This window comes from Marmota marmota, unplaced genomic scaffold (assembly GCF_001458135.2).
Source record: "Marmota marmota marmota unplaced genomic scaffold, marMar, whole genome shotgun sequence".
Classification (NCBI taxonomy): domain Eukaryota; kingdom Metazoa; phylum Chordata; class Mammalia; order Rodentia; family Sciuridae; genus Marmota; species Marmota marmota.
This window is the reverse complement of record NW_026000249.1, coordinates 24,320,662-24,339,622: the sequence shown is the minus strand read 5'-3', so window position 1 is coordinate 24,339,622 and position 18,961 is coordinate 24,320,662. Positions and strand designations below refer to the sequence as shown.

The following is an 18,961-nucleotide window of genomic DNA, read 5'->3' as shown; positions in this document are numbered from 1 at the left end:
GGAATTAGACCAGAAACCCTGCACTTACTGGAAGAAAATGTAGCTCACACTCCAACATGCTGACTTAGGAACTGATTTCCTTAACAAGACTCCTAAACTGATTTCCTTAACAAGACTCCTCAAGTGCAAAATGTAAAATAAAAAATGAATGGGATGGCATAAAAGAAACTTCTACAGAGCAAAGGAAACAATAAAGAGCATGAAAAGAGAGCCTACAGAATGGGAAAAAATTTTGCCAACTGTATCTCAAACAGGGCATTAATTTTTAGGATATACAAAGAACTCGTAAACCTTAACACCAAAAACTCCCTGAATAACTTAATCAATAAATAGACAAAGGAACTAAAGAGGCACTTCTCAAAGTTATACTTTAACTTGCCATTTGGCACAGATTCTAATCTGCTACCTAGAACATACACACTATATATATCTAGATATCTAGATAGATATATAGATAGATATACATACACACAAACACACAATATTAAGACATTGTGAATGAAGAAGTCAGAATGTGGTTTACATTACAGTACACATTACAAGCTCAGCTCATTGTTTCATACCAGATATTTAATAGATAGTTCTCCAGTGACATGGGTGTGAAGACCATAGTTTGAGTGACATATGTTATAGATATACTGGAGGTATCCTGTTCATATTCACCCAGCATTCACTTCTACATTACGAAAACTGATTATTATGAACACCTTCATATACTTGCAGGAAGAATTTTTTAATTGCATATTGGAGCACATGTAACCAGCAGAAAGCAAGCCCAGAGTGCCAGAGCATAATGAGCCCAGAAGTAGACCCAACACAAAAAGGTCAGGGAACTGGTAGTTAAATACTCTGGCTTCCTCATCACTGCATTGGGATAAATCTCAGATGTGTTCTAAAATGTCTCCCCTAAAACTCTACTGGGACTGAGCCTCAGTTGCCCATGATAAAACCTGATTGAAATCACGTGTTATTAGCTTAATTATATTCTCTATTTCAGTTCCCTACTCTACTACTCTTGCTTCTTGACATCACTCTGAAGCAAACTAAATGAACTCAAATATTTTTCTCAGAGTCTGCTTCTAGGAGACTCCAACCTAAAAAGCATTTTTGTAGTCTAGAATGTTAATTATAACTTTGAAAAAAAGTGCTCACTTCTTTATGTAGTATATATCCATACTACTACATAGTATCTCAAATAACTACAGTTTAAAAATTATTAAGATATTTATGACAATCCTAAAACTGTTCTTTTCTTTTTTATTATGGGAAATAGTTTAAAATTTCATCAAAAATCCATTACTGAGTGTTGAATATTTATTTGGTGTATGTCTAGAGAGAATAGCCATCCACAAATGTGAATTGCACCACTTTTGGCATTTTTAAGAGAAGTGTAACAAAAATTACCTTCTCCTTTTATTCTGGCAGTTATGTGATCTAGAACTCTTAAGTTTCAAATGTCATATACTATAAAAATACTAAATGCCTTTGAAAAGGACTCCCATCCCTTTCTAGGGAATATTAAATGATGAATTATCTCAGTCCAGCCAACGAAGTAAATGTTTCAGGCTAATAACCTGAGCTGGCACAGGATTCATCTGTCATCTGTCACCTCTACTCCGCAAATGAGGCAAGATCTGCAAATGACCCTTGACTAAGAACACAAATTTAATGATGGACCCACATGGAGCACAGATGTAACGTTTAATACAGAAAGAACCACCATCCAGAGTACTTAATTCTACCAAAGGGCTTTTGAAACTATTCGTAGTGAAAGACCTGCTAGTTTTGACTCTGCCACAGAATGATAGTTCTGTCAAATATTTCAAAAATAAATTGCCAGAAAAACAAAATATATAATAAATTCATGTATAAAGCATATGACCTCATCTCAAGCAAACCAAATGCACCATGGAAAAGCATTTCTATTTATTACTTAATATCCAAACCACATAATACATGAGCTGAAGGAAAGGAATGAGAATTACAGAAGACACAATTCTTTGTTAGCTGTCTGCTAATACATGAAGTTTATATAAATCAGTTTCAGTGATTTATACTTAGGAAATGCTTTCCTGCTATCACAAAACATTGTCTACACATCCAATTTTGTTAAATGTCTGATTCAAGAAATGTGATAAACAGTAGTTTGGCCACATGATAGATTAGAGTCCTTAGCTATGTCACAATGGAGCATATTGAAGACAAAAATAAAATGACAAAATTATTATTAATAATATGTATGTACATATATTGATTGCTTCTCCACCACTGCCATATGCTCTTCCATTTCCACATGAATTTTGGTATTCTATTTGGCTTATTGTTTCTTAATGACTTTTTAAAAAAATATTGTCTTCAATGTATTGGCATAGAAAACAGATGACAATTTTCATATTTAAGTTGCCCATAAATCTCTAGATATTTTAGACAATTGCAATAGTTGGATTTCTCCTGAAGAATCATCTTGAATACAACTAGGTTGACTAGAAGGAAAGAATCAATAGCCAGCTCATGACATTCCTTTTAGACTTAGAAGTGCCTAATATTTTAACATGGGGTTTAAATCTCTTTACATCATTAACTCAAGGAATTGACAAAAATAAATTTATAGGAGATCCAAGTTAATTGAGGGTCCAGATGAGGATCATATACAGGATCAAGAACTCATAACTCAGGGTCAAGATATTGAATTAAGTAATGAGGATGCTGCCATACTAGAAAATTGAAAGGTCTTCACATTTAAATGTTTCCCTACATTGAAATGACCCAGGCCCACTAGGCCCTAACTTTTGTGAACATTTCAGTCTTGGGTGTAGAGTGAGTGCAACACTTAAGCTATGCCCTGAGCCACAAGAACCCTGCATTGTTGTTGCTGTGCATTTATTTACCTATCTTGTGTAATTTCTTAAGCTAAGTTAATGTGTCACAATATGAAGTCTACAATATATCCTACATTTGATTAACCAAACAAACCTAAGACCATATGGCTGGTGAAGCAGAGTAGGCCTATGCAACTGATGATGCAAAAGATAATATTCCTAGCATATATTTGTCTATGGGAAAGACAATTTAGAAACTAGTAACCAATCAGCATTAGACTGAATTTTCCCATAGTCTTTGTGCCCATAAGAGGGAAATTTTCTTGAAGATTTAAAGGACATTGGCATGTTCAGATATGGCTGGGCAAAGTAGATTTTAAAATGTCATATGTAATATGGACTATTACTGTGTTACAATAAAGATGAAAACCAAAGCACATGCAGGAAAAATTCCTCTATCCAAATCTCAAGTATATGGACAAATCCTCATTGAGGCAAGACTGAAAATATATAATTCAAAACCATGGTTCTTGCATATGTAAATACTCTGAGCTACAATCCTTGGTATCAAAGTTAACTTCCTTCTTTTTTTAAAAAAGGGAGAGAGAGAGAGAGAGAATGAATTTTAATATTTATTTTTTAGTTTTCAGCGGACACAACATCTTTGTTTGTATGTGGTGCTGAGGATTGAACCCTAGCCGCACGCATGCCAGGCAAGCGCGCTACTGCTTGAGCCACATCCCCAGCCCTAACTTTCTTCTTAATTTATAAATATTTGTGTACTTTAAGTCAGAGTCTATTTGCTTTTATTTTATAGAAAAGTTTAATAAGTCTGCATATCTAGTTTCTTAGACCACAACAAAACAAATAGGAAAATGAACTACTATAAGTACGCACATTGATAACAGCAATAAAAAGCAGGAGAGACAACAGTCACATGCCAAGAGAATGAAGAAAAACTATTAAAAACTAAAAAAATAAAAATGAGTCATGTGGTTATCACTGTACCTAGGAAATGCAAATGCAATTCTGGATAATGACTGTAGATTTGTCATCTTGTCCACCTTCAGCAACAAATATTCCAATATTATATTATACAAATTTTGAACCAATTTGAGAAAAAGGTTTAGTCAGAAAGACTACTTCTCTTTGTCTGAAAATACTAAAATATTTGATAGAATCATGCTACTATTTTTAAAAAGACCTTATAACAGAAAATGCACTGGAAACAAATGAATAAATGAATTGATAAAAATTATTCAGATGTTTGTTTCTGATCATTTTTTCAGTCTTCTGTAAACACATCACATTCATATCTTTTAGCACATACAGAGTCATCCTTAATAGTCATTTGAGATCCTTATTTATATTAACATTTAGAACAACATTCTGACTTTAAGTGTTTCTGTTGGTTCTGTTAGTTCACTTTTTGTATGTTTCAGTAATCCAATATTTAGCCACCAATGCATTTTTGTGACTTGGGAATATCATGCAGGAAAATAGCTATAATTCAAAATGCAGGTTTAACACACAGAAGTAATAAATGATACACAATCAAATTGGGCAAAATAACCTATAACCTGTATCTAACTATTGGACCAGAAGAAATGAAAAATGTAGTCCTAGTATACATGCATGAGTTCAAGGAATATAACAGTCAGAACCTAAGTGAACTTGTGAAAATCAGAACCTTCCATTTCTAACCTGTGAAACGTATCTAAACAACATTGTTTTCTTTTTTCATATGAAATCACCAATTCATTTCTAATTTAATCTAGTGTCTGGAGTTACCCATGATTTAGACACAATTTATGGAGAAATACAGCTCTGCAGATGGTTTTATTCATTCCTATAACTTTACCATAGGATGAATGAAAAATCCCAAATTTGTGTTGCCACCAGATCTCTCCAGACTAATGAATATGCCACCCTGGTAATTATGCAGGGCTCTTCAAACACAATAGGAACAAAATTAATTTACCATGTCTTCTCGCCCTGTCACACCTTCTGCCTCCCCTCCCAAATCCTGTTCTTTTTTCTTGTCTTGTATTTCAGGGACTAGATTCAAACTCCTCTCAGTATCCAAGCAAGAATTCCACAGTTATTTTTTACTTCTGTGATTCCATCAATTCTAAAGATCTAGCCATTCAGAAGACTCTATTGAGTTTTATTTGTAATATTCATTAAAGTTGCCATTGCCTCATCATTCCTACTATTACCAGAATTCCCATTTGGGTCATAGCACCTGATGCTGAAACACATCCCCCAACAGTTTCCATACTTTACCACAGTGATATCTCTAGAAGGCAAAGCTTATCATGTCACCCTTGTGTTTACAACCCTTCAATAGTTCTGTACAATCTCAGCATAATATCTAAAAAGTCCAGATTCCTTAGATTGGCTTATGTAGCAGCAAAAATTCTTCCTCTGAGCAAACTTTAGTTAAGCTCCTGAACTTTCTTTTAGGTAATTTGTGAGTATCTGGTAAAATCCAGTTTTACTAACACCCCTGCTAAATCCACTTAGGACAGATCTCCCACCCTCAATGTCTGATCACTATTGACATCTGACTTGGTTCTGAATCTTTCACTATTTCCCCAGGAGATGTTTAATCACCCTGGCCTGTTTTAAGCAAGAATCCTGTTGAGCTGGTTTAGCCAGAATCCCCTCTTGCTGCAGATTCTTCCTGATAGTCTTTATCTACTAGCTGACTCCATCTTGTTCTTTTACTATGAATTTCCACTTTCCCATGCTGTACTCAGAATTTAGCCCAATCTTTTTCTGCTATTAGAAAATCACACTGCAGTGGTCCCTGTACATATCCTACTGGTTCCAAATAAAGTTTGCCCTACTTTGCTTTACTAAGTGCCATTACCACTCCCTTCACACAAATCATATTACCTCTCTCCAAGTTTGTCTCACCTTGCTTAGCAAATTCCTAGTCATATTTAAGAGTTCAATGCCCTTAAATTTATGCTCCTCTCTATGTGAAATCATTTGTAGTTTCTTTGTCTTTCCCTGTCTTAGCATTTGTTCATTTCCTTCTAATTATTCATTTAGTTGCTTATAACCTCCTCCAGATCATATTTGAGGAGACAGATCATATCAATTTTACTCATATATTCCCTGAGCCTGGTATAGAGCCTTGGCCACAATAGTTGTTGAATAAATTCATTCAACAAATATTTGTTGAGCATATATTATGCACCTGACATTCTATTAAATTCTGCATTTACAAGTGATGCCTGATATCTAAATCCACATAGATAACTGATTGGGAAAGATGGATTAAACAAATTAAATATACAAATGATTGTGTGAATGAATGAATGAGTAAATAAAATTCATAAGCCAACATTATGTCTAATTTCCCCAAAAAAATAGTGAATTTGCCACTCTTTGGCTTTAGATTTGCTCCTTCCATTAGTGGGTAAGAATGGAACCTGCTGTCTGTAGATTGAGACCTCTGAAACCATGAGCCACCAAATAAGCGTTTCATCCTAAGATTATTCTGGTCAGATGTTTTAGTCACAGCAGTGAAAAAGTTGACTAAATCAGAGTTGGAAGGCATAATTTAATGTATGTTCATCTATCTATAAATGTAATTTTGCTAGAAGTAAATTTTGAGAATCTCATTAAAACTGGACTTGCCTTCAGCTATGTGAATCCTAATGAGTATCACTCCAGAAAAACTTAATGGTGTACTGTGTATAAGAGGCAGAAAATATAATTTTCAGTACTGTTTATTTAGGTCTTCTAGTTAATACCAGAATATGCTTGTAGCTGCCCATTCCAGAGATTATATTTCTCAACTTTCCTTGAAGATACCCATGTTGATATGACTAAATTCACATCAGTATGTGAAAAGGGAAATGACACATTTTTCAGGTGACATCCTTTAAAGGTATCTCCTTGCCCTCTATTACTCCTTTACCTACTCTTTGTTCTGAGAAATTAGACCCATAGATGAAAGCCTAGTAGTGGGGATGGAAGGGAAACTCCTAGCTCCAAATCACTCATTTCTCAATATTTATACAGAAGAAAAAAAACTTATATTACTTTAGCCACTGTATTTTTAAATCTTTTATAACAGCATTACTTACACTTTAAATAACACTATTTAACACTAGTCATGTGAATTAACTGAAAAAGAGCAGCAAACAAGAGTGGAAGTATTACCTTGTATATTTGAAGAAATACATCTGTCCACGCCCGTTTACTCCAGTCTTCAAACTTATCCATATCTATAATAACAGAACACTTTTCCTTAGATGCACAGGAACTCAGAGGCGTGGTATTACTGGAAGACTTTAAGAGACAAAATGTTACAAGATAAATTAAAATGCAAGGCAATATACATCTAAAATTTTAACCACTCAGCATAGGATTTTTTTTTAACAGCAAATTTTCTTGCCCTTTTTATATATTTATCAAGAGCTCTAATTTCCAACGTACCAATATTAGAAACTATCAACACAGGTAACTTTCCAGAGCATACAGTCCCTTATTTAGGTGATAGATTTATTCACCCAATGCATTTATTAGCTCCCTCTATAGTAGAAGTAGCAGAACAAGATGCAAAATTCTCCTGAAACCTGAGCCCAGATGAAGCCACACCCTTTGGATTAGCTAGAGGAACTCAGCATGGTGCTAAACAATAGGTACCTGCTTTTCTTCTCATGTCATATGGTAAGCATAGTGACAGTGACAAAACTAAAGCACATTTACCTAAAAGCCTTCAGAATCCTCAAAATCAATTCCCTTTCTCTATAGGTTTTCATCAAGTGAATTGTCTACTTTAAGAAAACTATGAATTTATTGCTTAACTTCTCTCTATTCTCCCCTAAAACAGAAGAAAGGAAGTGACAAGTGGTGGTGAAATTGTCATTTGAAACTCTTTCTTTGTAATGTATACATTCTAAAATTTTAAGAACACGAATTACATAAGTTCACACCATTTTTCCTTTGTAAATCCCCCTCCAAAGCAATGAAAAGTTATGTAATCGTTTTTGCATAGGAATCACATATTTTTAGATCAATGTAGAGACATACAAAAATCATCTGTCTAAAGAAGCTTAAACCTTAGTATATTTTATACATAAAAATCTGAACTCTAAAATGAAATCTTTAAAAAATCCAAATATCCATACATTTAATAATACATATAGATTAGTTCTAGAAATTATATTCTCTTACTGATATTTCGAGCCACTTCTTATAATCTTGGGGTTCAAGAAGAAATTCTGGCAGTACATGAGAAATACATCCTCCCTGAGCACTAAGATTATAAAAGAAAACCCAAATTATGATATTATAATACACATTTGTACTGACTTTCAGTTAAATTATTCCAATGTCATACTTTTTTATATTTGTTGGTTTGATTTTCAAATTTAAAATTTGTATTATTAATTTTTAAAACTTCCCTTAATAATGAAATGATGTTTCCTTTAAAGAAACTGATTAATGAGTAAGAACTTACAAAGTAACTATAATCATATTGTCTATGCATATAAGCTAACCAAACACTAAGAGTCATATGACTTGGTCCTTGCAGTCAGTGCAGTAACCTTTTTTATTGTCATTGTAACATTACAGAATTTTTAAAAAATCTGGAAAAATTTTGACTACAACAAAGCTAGTAATAGATCATTAGTCATATAATATTTATTGAATGGCTATCAGAACACAGGTCTGAATACAGAAAACTCCAAATATAAAGTAATCCATAACCTATTTTTTCTCCAAAAGGAGTATGCAAATATTGGGAAATCTTTTATTTTGCAAATGTGTGATGTATATCTGAAGCAGTAAATACGTTATATAATACAGTTAAAATAATGAATGCATATATGTGTACAACTTACTACATTAAGATTTATATATGTATATATACTTTTGTACTCTAAAGTTTTAAAGATAATTTTATGTAAACTCTTCATATTAATGTCTATAATCACCAGAGCCACTACAGAAACCCAGTACAGTTTTGTGAAAAGTGTTTCCAAATAAAGATTTGGGAGTTTAGATCCAGCTCATTTATTGAACATACACCTCCACTCATCAATAATGGATTTAACATAGAAGAACGTCTGTAGTGCTTAATTCAGGAGGCACCTTCAGTACTTTATGGTTGATTACTGAAAAGCGAGGAAAAGAAAAAGGAGAAAAGAGGCTTAAAGATGATGCTGAAAACTCAAATCCTGAAGATAGAAAGATAAATGAGATGAGAGATGTTAAGAAGGAAACTTCTGTCGGCATGGAAGCAGGGGGCAGAATTCTGCAGCTGTTCAGTGTGATGTGGCACTTGGTCAGTCTAAGCTAGTGGAGGAAATCTACTGCCTACACGAAGCTCCTTTGTTTGGAAATCAGTCATCCTTTCTCTTTGATTGTCACACAATTCCTATCCTCATGTACAAATTATCATTATGTTTGAGTTATTAGAGTAGTACACAAAATTTTATTTTAATGTAACACTGCTCTTCAGCAAGTACTGTCAACCTAAAGCCTACATAAGAATGCAATGAGGTAATGTCCCTATTAGCTGGAAATCCTGTACAGTGCAACAAAGGCAGACCACTCAGAAACATATGAAGAAACTGAATACTTTCTTGTAACCAAAGCCAAGACAGGATTTCACATGAGGGTTGTTGCTTTTGTTGTTGTTTTATTGTTTTGTCTGTGTATATGTGTGTGTGTGTGTGTGTGTGTGTGCAGTGTGTGGTGGTGGGGATGAAACCCAGAGCCTAGCACATGCTAGGCAAATGCTCAATCACTGAGAACATTCCAGCACCCAAGACAGGATTTCAGAAGAAAGTGATTACTTCTATCAAATGCTATTGAGAGCTTAAGGAAAATGATGAGGGAACCATTAAAACAGAAGTTTCTTGAGAAGGGGGCCATATGTCATTCATTTGAGTATTTATATAGTGTGTAGCAGAAAGTAGACCTTGGTAAAAGTTCAGGGTGAAAAATATAATCAACACTTGCTTTCTTTTCTTTTTTTTTATTCTGAATCTATCTCAAGGCCTGCTTTCATGAATCCATAAGACAGTATTATCTTTACATTTTTCAGTAGATTTTATATCTGGAAGGTAGCTTTTACTAGAGAATTTTCATTAATAATTTATTCTGTTACACTTTTACACACTAGGTTTTTCTAATGTATTTCCACATTTAGAGTGTTCAAAATAAATTTACATGCCATGAGTTATAAATTCAAAGCTTAATCTTCAAAAATTAGCTTTGTAAAAAATTCTAAAAATCTTTAAGAATTAATTTCTATATATTGCATAAAGTGATATTTAACTCGTGTAAAAGTCCTCAACCACTATGTCATCAAATTTAATTGGAAAGCTAATAGCATTTATGACTATTTTGAATTTTAATACATTTATTTCCAGCAGAAAACACATACACATATCTTGAATTAATAACCCCATTTTATTAACCATACTGCCGCTTTCTAAATGTTAAGTAATTTTATCACACTCAACATATCCTTATAGGCATGTATTTGCTGATAAAGAACAAATAAATCTGAATGGCTTAGCTTTAATGCCAAAATCATTCTTCCATGCCTGCATCTTCACATCATAAAATGTCAAAACAGAAACAACTCCTGTTAATGTCAACACTACTGGCAGATATGCCAAGAAGAATACAACTAAATAACACAATATTCATAAGTACCATAAAGTATAATAATGCTATCACAAAATTGTTTAATTTCAAAAACATACATATCATAAGGATTTACATGAGTATTTAAAACTTCTTTTGCTCCTGTTTTATATTTCATTAGATTTTAACCACACAAATAACTTGCAGAAATTAATGCATCTAAATTTTTACCTGATTGAATTACTGGGCTTACCTCATTTGATCAATCTTTAAGGATCAAAAGTAGGAAATGAAAAATCAAAAGAAAATTTGTGTGCTTTATATCTTAAACATAAAAATTTCAACAAACTTTCTCCCATCATATCTATTTAATGTAAGGACATATTTGATAAAAACTGGTTCTCTGACATTTTCATGTCAATAGGATATTCATTTCTAATATAAAAGTATTTTTAATAAAAAACTATTTTAGCAACAATGATATCACCTCTAGACAGTTCTCAGAATATCACTAATGACTAATTATATTGGAATAATATAAGAATACAACCTTAGAGCATACTGCATTGCATTTAAATCAACAATAATTATAATATTCCATGTCATGTAATGCATATTTGACTACTTATAACTGTTTTATTAATCATATAACTTTGGGAATTATTATTCTTGACTTTACAGATTTTGACCTTGTACAGGGTCACATCGGCACAAAAGAGCTAGAATATAAAGCTTGCATCTACTTGATTAAAAAACCATGTTCTTTTGGCTCAGTTCAGTGTACTCTTGCAGAATCACATATTAGATTGTTGCTTGAAATATATTCATTCTTTGATTCAATTATATTAAATAATATTACATAATGCTTATACATTAGTAAGAGGGGTATGAAGTTTTTAAATATAAAAAAATAAAAACCACAAGTGGAATTAAAGTTATCTATAAGGGATATGAGTTGCTTTTTCTAAATGTATTTATTTTTGGTGAATGAATTATTTATTTGAAAACTCAATGGAATTAAAAAATAAGTTATAGTAATTTTATATTCTTATAATGTCTTACTTTATAGTTTGAATATGGGACACATTTTATTCATACTATGCTTCTGTTTTAGTTTTAAAATATGCAAATTATAAATAAAATTTATTTTTTCTAATTAAAATGAATCATGTTATAAAATTATTAATCACAAATAAGCAAAATTATATCAAAGAATATTAATCTTTGTTGTGGTCTTCCCTAAATAAATACAATAGGCAGAGTAGCTAAAACAGAAATTTATTTTCTTTACAGATGGCCACCTTTTTCAATGAGTCTTTACTAAGAGTTTTGAGAGAAAGACTTTCTTCTTCTTCTTATAAAGATATACCATTCCTACCAGATTAACACCCCAACCTTATGACATAATCTAACCTTAATAACTTCTTTAAAAGTCTTAATGCCAAATGTCTTCTTTGATATAAGGAGAGTAACTAAGAACAGAGTAGGGAGGAAGAGCATGAGAAGAAGATTAACATTAAACTGGGATGAGAGGTGGGAGGGAAAGGGAGAGAGAAGGGAAACTGCATGGAAATGGAAGGAGACCCTCAGGGTTATACAAAATTTCATACAAGAGGAAGTGAGGGGAAAGGGGAAAATAATACAAGGGGGAGAAATTGAAGGACAGTAGAGGGGGTAGAGAGAGAAGAGGGGAGTTGNAAGAAAGAAAGAAAGAAAGAAAGAAAGAAAGAAAGAAAGAAAGAAAGAAAGAAAGAAAGAAAGAAAGAAAGAAAGAAAGAAAGAAAGAAAGAAAGAAAGAAAGAAAGAAAGAAAGAAAGAAATTTAGTGGACATTGACCTCATTTTGACTCTGGGCTTTAAAGACACCAGATGAATTAGATGTGCTAAAATGCTCATAAATTAGTGAGATCGACTGTCCCAATGATGAGGCAGTGGAGTTAAAAATGATTTACATAATTCCAGTTGGGCTATTTTTCTATAACTGATATAATCTTTCACATTCTCTCATCTAGATTATGTATAGAGGAATAGAGAGGAAATGAAAACTTTCATCTTCATATATCTTTGTCTTTTTTTGTTTTATAACCACTACAGTTTTGTTAAGGTAATTCTGTTCTTTTGATAAATACTTAAAATTTCAGCATCACATCTCTAATTCAAGATGGCATTTGGGAAGATGTAGATGTAAATTCACTGCCAAGTAAATAAAGCTTCAACTCCAGGCTTCTTTACATTCATGATACCTTCTAAAACCATGAATCTATTATTATTTTAAAAGAGGGCCCCAATTGTACAAGAGCCTCTCAGAACATGTATTAGCTATATATTTGGGTTAACATAAGATAGGGGAGAGGGATCTGTGTATCTGTACATATAAAGGTCTATTACTGCTTTTCTTGATCCTTGGTCTCTTCAAAAATGTCCCCTTTCTGCTGGGAACCTATTAGTCATGTGATCATATATTGCTGATGTCTAAGATGGGGATCTCATGTCTGTTTTTTTTTTTTTTTGGACCAGGGATAGAACTCAGGGGCACTTGACCACTGAGCCACATCCCCAGCCCTATTTTGTATTTTATTTAGAGACAGGGTCTCACTGAGTTGCTTAGGGCCTCACTAAGTTGCTAAAGCTGGCTTTGAACTTTCGATCTTCCTGCCTCAGCCTCCTGAGACCCCTGGGATTACAGGCGTGGGCCACTGTGCCTTGCGTTCTCATGTCTCTTAACTCCACCAAGGATCAAGAGGTCCCCATCACTGACTCTGTCACTTCCCTTTGTCAAATATTTGTAATTTATATTATAACTTCAGAGCCAGCCATTTGCCATTCTTCTTCCTCTTCAGTGGGGTGGGTCCCTCTAGTGTTCTATCATGGCAACTTTCATGACAAGCTACCTGGGTTTTGAACTAAAGTCATTTTCAGTGACTTAGAAACTACTGGCATTATTGCAAGTCAAAAGGAGTCTAAGCCAGTTTGAACTAGTACTATGATAGTGAGTCTAATAAATGAAAAAAAAAATATTTTGTTCAGAACTATGTCCAATACATAGTACTGCTAGAGACTCAAAAAAATCCTGACTTGTAAATAAAAGAACTGAATGTCAAATCTTTCATTTGCATTCAAGCTCTAAGAATCTACTTGACCTTCATTGCCAATCCTTAATAAGATAGATGAATATCTCTGGCCAACTGTGGGACAGATTCTATAAACAAAGATACAAAAGTACATTAATATATTTCAAGATAAATTAACACTATAATATAAATAATTATGAGTTACCAATGCTATTTTGGTGATGAAAGAACATGAAAGTAATAACACTGCCTATGGATATAGGGCATTTTAGTGAACAAGGGTGCTATAAATGCAGGCAAAAGAAGCAATATAAATTCAGCAGTCCTCCTCTCAGACTTTTAATATATGCTGCTCTTCTATTTTTTGGCCACTTGCCATTCAATCTCTGTAGAGGAACATAGACGTTATGATGACAAGTATTTTCTCCCGTAGTTTATACTAACCATTTGTGAAATTTTTGCCTGCCTATTATTTTAATATCCAAGACTTTATTAATGGAAATGAAAAGTTCACAGTATCCATAATATATTAACACTTATCTGAGAAACAAAGATTACTGGTTTCATTCCTCTTTTGCTCAGTGCTTTTAGATATGTGCAATAGATCAGAATTTTAAAAATAAGGTCATAGACCAGCACTATCAGCATTATCTTGTAACTTGTTATAAATGCCAAGTAACATCATAAACTCCATAGGTAAGGGCCAGCAAATTGTTTTAACAAGTTCTACCAGTGATTTGGATGAATTATAATAAAATTTGAGAATGAATGCCTTAGATTGTAAATCCAAAATATTATGGAATGATTAGTTTCTATTAACTAGTATGAATTTTTCTATGATGTATATTACAGGGTGTATAACAATAAATATTTGGTTAAAATACAAGTAATTTCAAAATCAGTCTATCAATCTATTTACCTATTTATCTATCTATCCTCCTAAGCCATAATTAGAAGCTTAAATTAAGCACATTCATGCTCTTACTTGAGAAATTCCAGAAGTGAGGAATGTTGCAAATGAAGTTGAGTTATTCTTTCAGGGTTACCCATGGGTAAAGATTGACTTGAATTAATTCCAGGTGGCATTCTTCCACTCAAGTGGAGCAGCACATCATAAATAGTCTTATTATATTTGGTAAAATCATTCTGCCTGGCATATTTCTTGGATGATGAGGTTGATGAGTAAAATTGTATTTTTTGTACATCCCTATAAAGACTTTAAGTTAAATTTTGTTTTGAAATTTTACACTATAAAACAAAACATGCCCAATAACTAAATAAAATCCTATTAAAATCAACTACATAAGAAATTCCTAATTAGAATAAGTTATATTCCATGTATGTATAATAGGTAAAAATACACTCTATTATATATATTCCATGTATGTATAATATATTAAAATACATTCAAATATATCTAAAAAGAACAAATATAAAAATTGACATAAAAATCTTCAAATAACTAAAAGAAAAGAAATTCCAAAATATAGTTCACTCAGCTACTGTTAATCACAATTTGAGTTTTAAACATTCCCAGAGATTTCTAGTATCTTGCTTGAACACACATTACTATTGAATATTGCAATTGTCAAGTCAGAATTATTGGATTGTGAATAAACTGGATTTGAGAAAGAGAATAGGGATTGGTTACTGGATTCATTACCTTCTAGCTGTGATTTAAAGTAATTAAGCCTAATTTTGTATGCTATAGACTTGAGGTTGCCAGGGAAGATTTCAAACATTCATGATGCATGCATATACAAAATAATTTACACACCTTTTCTTGATATTTGTATTTCAATGCTTAGAAGGGTATAGTCTGAACATGATACTAATGAGTAGGGATTCTCATTTAAAATATAAATTTCAGAGATCTATTGATCCACATATCCCTCTCATGTTTAAACAAGACACTGAAAACTCTATTCTATAGGTTGTGATGCATTCTAATTTTTGAATGGAGTAAAAAAATTCAATCTATTTTTGCTTTCCACAATTTATCAAATGTCTCATACTACATTGTTTAATTATTTGTTAAAATTGGAATCACAAAAATATTACTAGCTTAGACTGGAAAACAGCAAGTTCCCAAGGGGCCATTTTGAATAGCAGTTCTAGAGTTTGGTGGTCTGTGTAGCATAATATTGGAGAAAGCAAATTGTATTGGTAAGATTAATACTAGTAAGCTCAAAATCTGGCTCTGTCACTTACTATGTAACCTTACAGTTGTTACTTGATTTTTCTGATCCTCAGCTTCCTTGAAAGTATTGAGTAGACTAAAGCTAGTGTATCTTGGCAATTATCACCAAAGAAACATAAATACTTTCTAGGGAAAATTAACACCATCATAGACTAAGATGTGTGTGTTTGTGTATACATGTACATACTCACATAAAATAAAGACATATACAATAAAGACAGATACATAGAAGCGCTAGATATTATGAGTGCAACACAGATTTAAAATTAACTACATGTACTATGTTCTAGATTGAGAATTTAATTGAGTTGTAAATTACCTAAAAATTAACCAAGGATAAAATTTAGAAATAAAAAATGCAATTAATAAAGTTGAGAAATCAATGGACAAGTTGAATAGCAGATTAGATCATGTAAATAGAGAGTTAATGCACTGAAATGTAGGTTAATCCTATTCCCGGATACATATCTAAAGAAATGGAATTGATGTTGAGGAGATATCCATACTCCTATGTTCTTTGCAGCACTATTTACAATAGCCAGGAAATGGAAACAGCCAAAATGTCCATCAACTGATGAATGGGTAATGAAATTGTGGTACATATACACAATCTATTCTGGCATAAAATGAATAATCTATTCTGGCATAAAATGTCATTTGCAGCAACATGGATATAATTGGAGATAATTACATTAAGTGAAATAAGTCAGGTATGGAAAAACAAATGCTGTATGATCTGACTTTATATGTGAAATCTAAAAATGCTGATCTCATAGAAGTTGAGAGTAGAATAGTGGTCACCAGAGGCCAGGGAAAGTGGGGTGGGAGAATGAGGAAAGGTTCAACAATGGGTACTAATTACAGTGGGAAAGAGCAAGAAGCTCCAGGCGTACCACTGTAAGTATGGTGACAATAAATAACAATTTTTTACCACACATTTCAAAAACCTAGAAGAAATGATTTGAAAAGTATTAAACACAAAAAATGATAAGTGTTTGAGTAGATAAATTTTACCTTATTTAAACATTACACCATGTATACATGTATCAAACATTACATGGTACCTACTAATATGTACTACTTTCATGCTTTTTAATATCAGTTAAAATAAAAATGTGCTATATATGTTAACTAGAAGAAAATGAATATACCTGTAATCATGGAAGCAAAGTGGCACTTAGGACACAGAGCATCACCAGGTATAAAAGTAATTTCATAGGCATAAAAGTTTCAATATGCCATGAAGATATTATAATTGCACAAATGAAGGCTCGTGGTAACAACCTCAACAATGTATGAAGTAAAATTGACTAAATTGTTAGAGTATACAAATATAAGTAAAAATTTTAAAAATTTAATGTAGTAATTTGTAAACAATTCTTTGTAAACAAGAATCAATAAACACATATTACTTGAAAAGCACAATAAGCAAATGTGGTTTAATATAATTCCATGGAAAATAACATTTGACACATACAAAATACAAAATATGTTCAAGCTGAAATTCTTATAAAAACTAATTAAATGCTGGCCAATAAACAAATGTCAAAAAAATTCAAAGGGGATTATCTTTGACCTTAATGAAACTACATTGAATAGCAACAGTATAATAGCCTCATGTAAACTTCTAAATAATATTTGTAAATTAAATCACTTTGAAAATGAAAAATATATTCATTAGGCCAAAGTTAGAAGGAAATCTATTGCTTAAAAATTAAATATCTGTTAAACTTGAAAACATGTAAGTGCTAGAAATAAAAATAAACTTCAAAACCTGATCAAATTTTCTATAAGAAACATCGAGCAAATCTTGTACCCAATGGTAAATGTTGGAAGGTTTTCCCATAAAACTGAACAATAGGTTGCACGCTATTCTATATTTAATTGAAGACCCATGCAAAGATAGTAAGGCAAAAAAAATAAACATGTAATGATTGGAAAGGGAGAAAAACAGTTATATGGTATTTACAGATAACATATTATTCAAAATTACCCCCAAAACCCAATTAAAAATAGGATTAGTAAATTGCCTTATCAACAAATTAGTCTGATATATAACTGCATGCAATAATCAACTTTATTTTTAGATAGCATATAAAAATATAGAAAATCAAATTGATAAATACCATTAACAATACCTTCAAACGATGTTAAATATCCAGGGAAAAATCTACCAAAATATGTGCAAAAGTTATATACAGAAAACTATGAAACATCACTAAGATGAACTTGAAAAGACCTTAATAAGAGGAAGAATATTGTAAAGATGTCAATTTTTTTCTAATTTGATTAAAGATGAATCATAATCAAAATATCATAAAGGTACTTTTTGGTGGAAATTTATAAGTGATCCTAACATTTATGTAGAAATGAAAATGGAAGATATAAGAAAACACTAGAGAAAAGCCACAAACTTTGAATGCTTATACTACTACATATCAAGAACTATAAAATAATAGTACTTAAGCCAATTTGGTTTTGATGCAACACAATACAAATGCATCAAAGGAATAAACCACACAAATTCTCAAAAATATGGATACTTGACTTAGGAGTAAAGAAACATTATAGAGCAGACAAGGAATAGAAGAATGATATTTTCCATAATGGCATTGAATCAATTGGATAAAACCCAAAATAGTATGTAGTCATTTGGAAAAACACCGTAAGAGGAATGGAGAAGACTGGTATTGAAAAAATAGGGAAAAATAGAATATCTCATGCTTTTTCTCATATCTACAAAAAAGTAAATTCGAGGAGAATCAAACATCAAATGTAAAAGACAAAACATAAACGTGCATATGCATACACATACACACAAAGGTTTCAAAAATAACAAAGGATGATATTGTTATGCATAAGGAAGAGAAAGACAAAATAACCATTAAGGTAAATATTCATAAATTAGAGTACATGTCAAATTAGGGAGAATATATTTGTAGTACAAATAACCAACAAATAATTCTCATAAAAATACATTAAAATAATCTAAAAAATCAAATTTTTAAAAAGTAGGAAAAACAAATAAACAGATACTTTATGAAAAAGCATTCCAAATTAACAAGAATATATAAGAATTCATTTAGCAGACATAGCAACAAAATTCCTATTCATACCACACCCAATGGAAGAGTTAATATTGAAAAGACTGATTATATATATTAGGTATAAAGAACTGAACTATTTGGGTACTGCTTGTGGAAACTGACAAACATACCTTGACAAATTGGAAATATATCTTAAAACGAA

The 18,961-nt window shown here is 32.0% G+C and overlaps 1 protein-coding gene across 1 annotated transcript in view; it reads right to left on the bottom strand.

Annotated features, from left to right (window-relative positions):
• Nucleotides 1–18,961, bottom strand: part of Cfap47 (cilia and flagella associated protein 47) — a 424,564-nt gene that overhangs the window by 263,751 nt on the left and 141,852 nt on the right. Inside the window, exons 29-31 of the mRNA XM_048796386.1 lie at nt 14,498–14,719; nt 8,016–8,097; nt 6,947–7,127 (exon numbers count right to left, since the gene is read on the bottom strand). Coding sequence (XP_048652343.1) covers nt 6,947–7,127; nt 8,016–8,097; nt 14,498–14,719 — 485 coding nt within the window. The remainder of the gene's footprint in view (nt 1–6,946; nt 7,128–8,015; nt 8,098–14,497; nt 14,720–18,961) is intronic.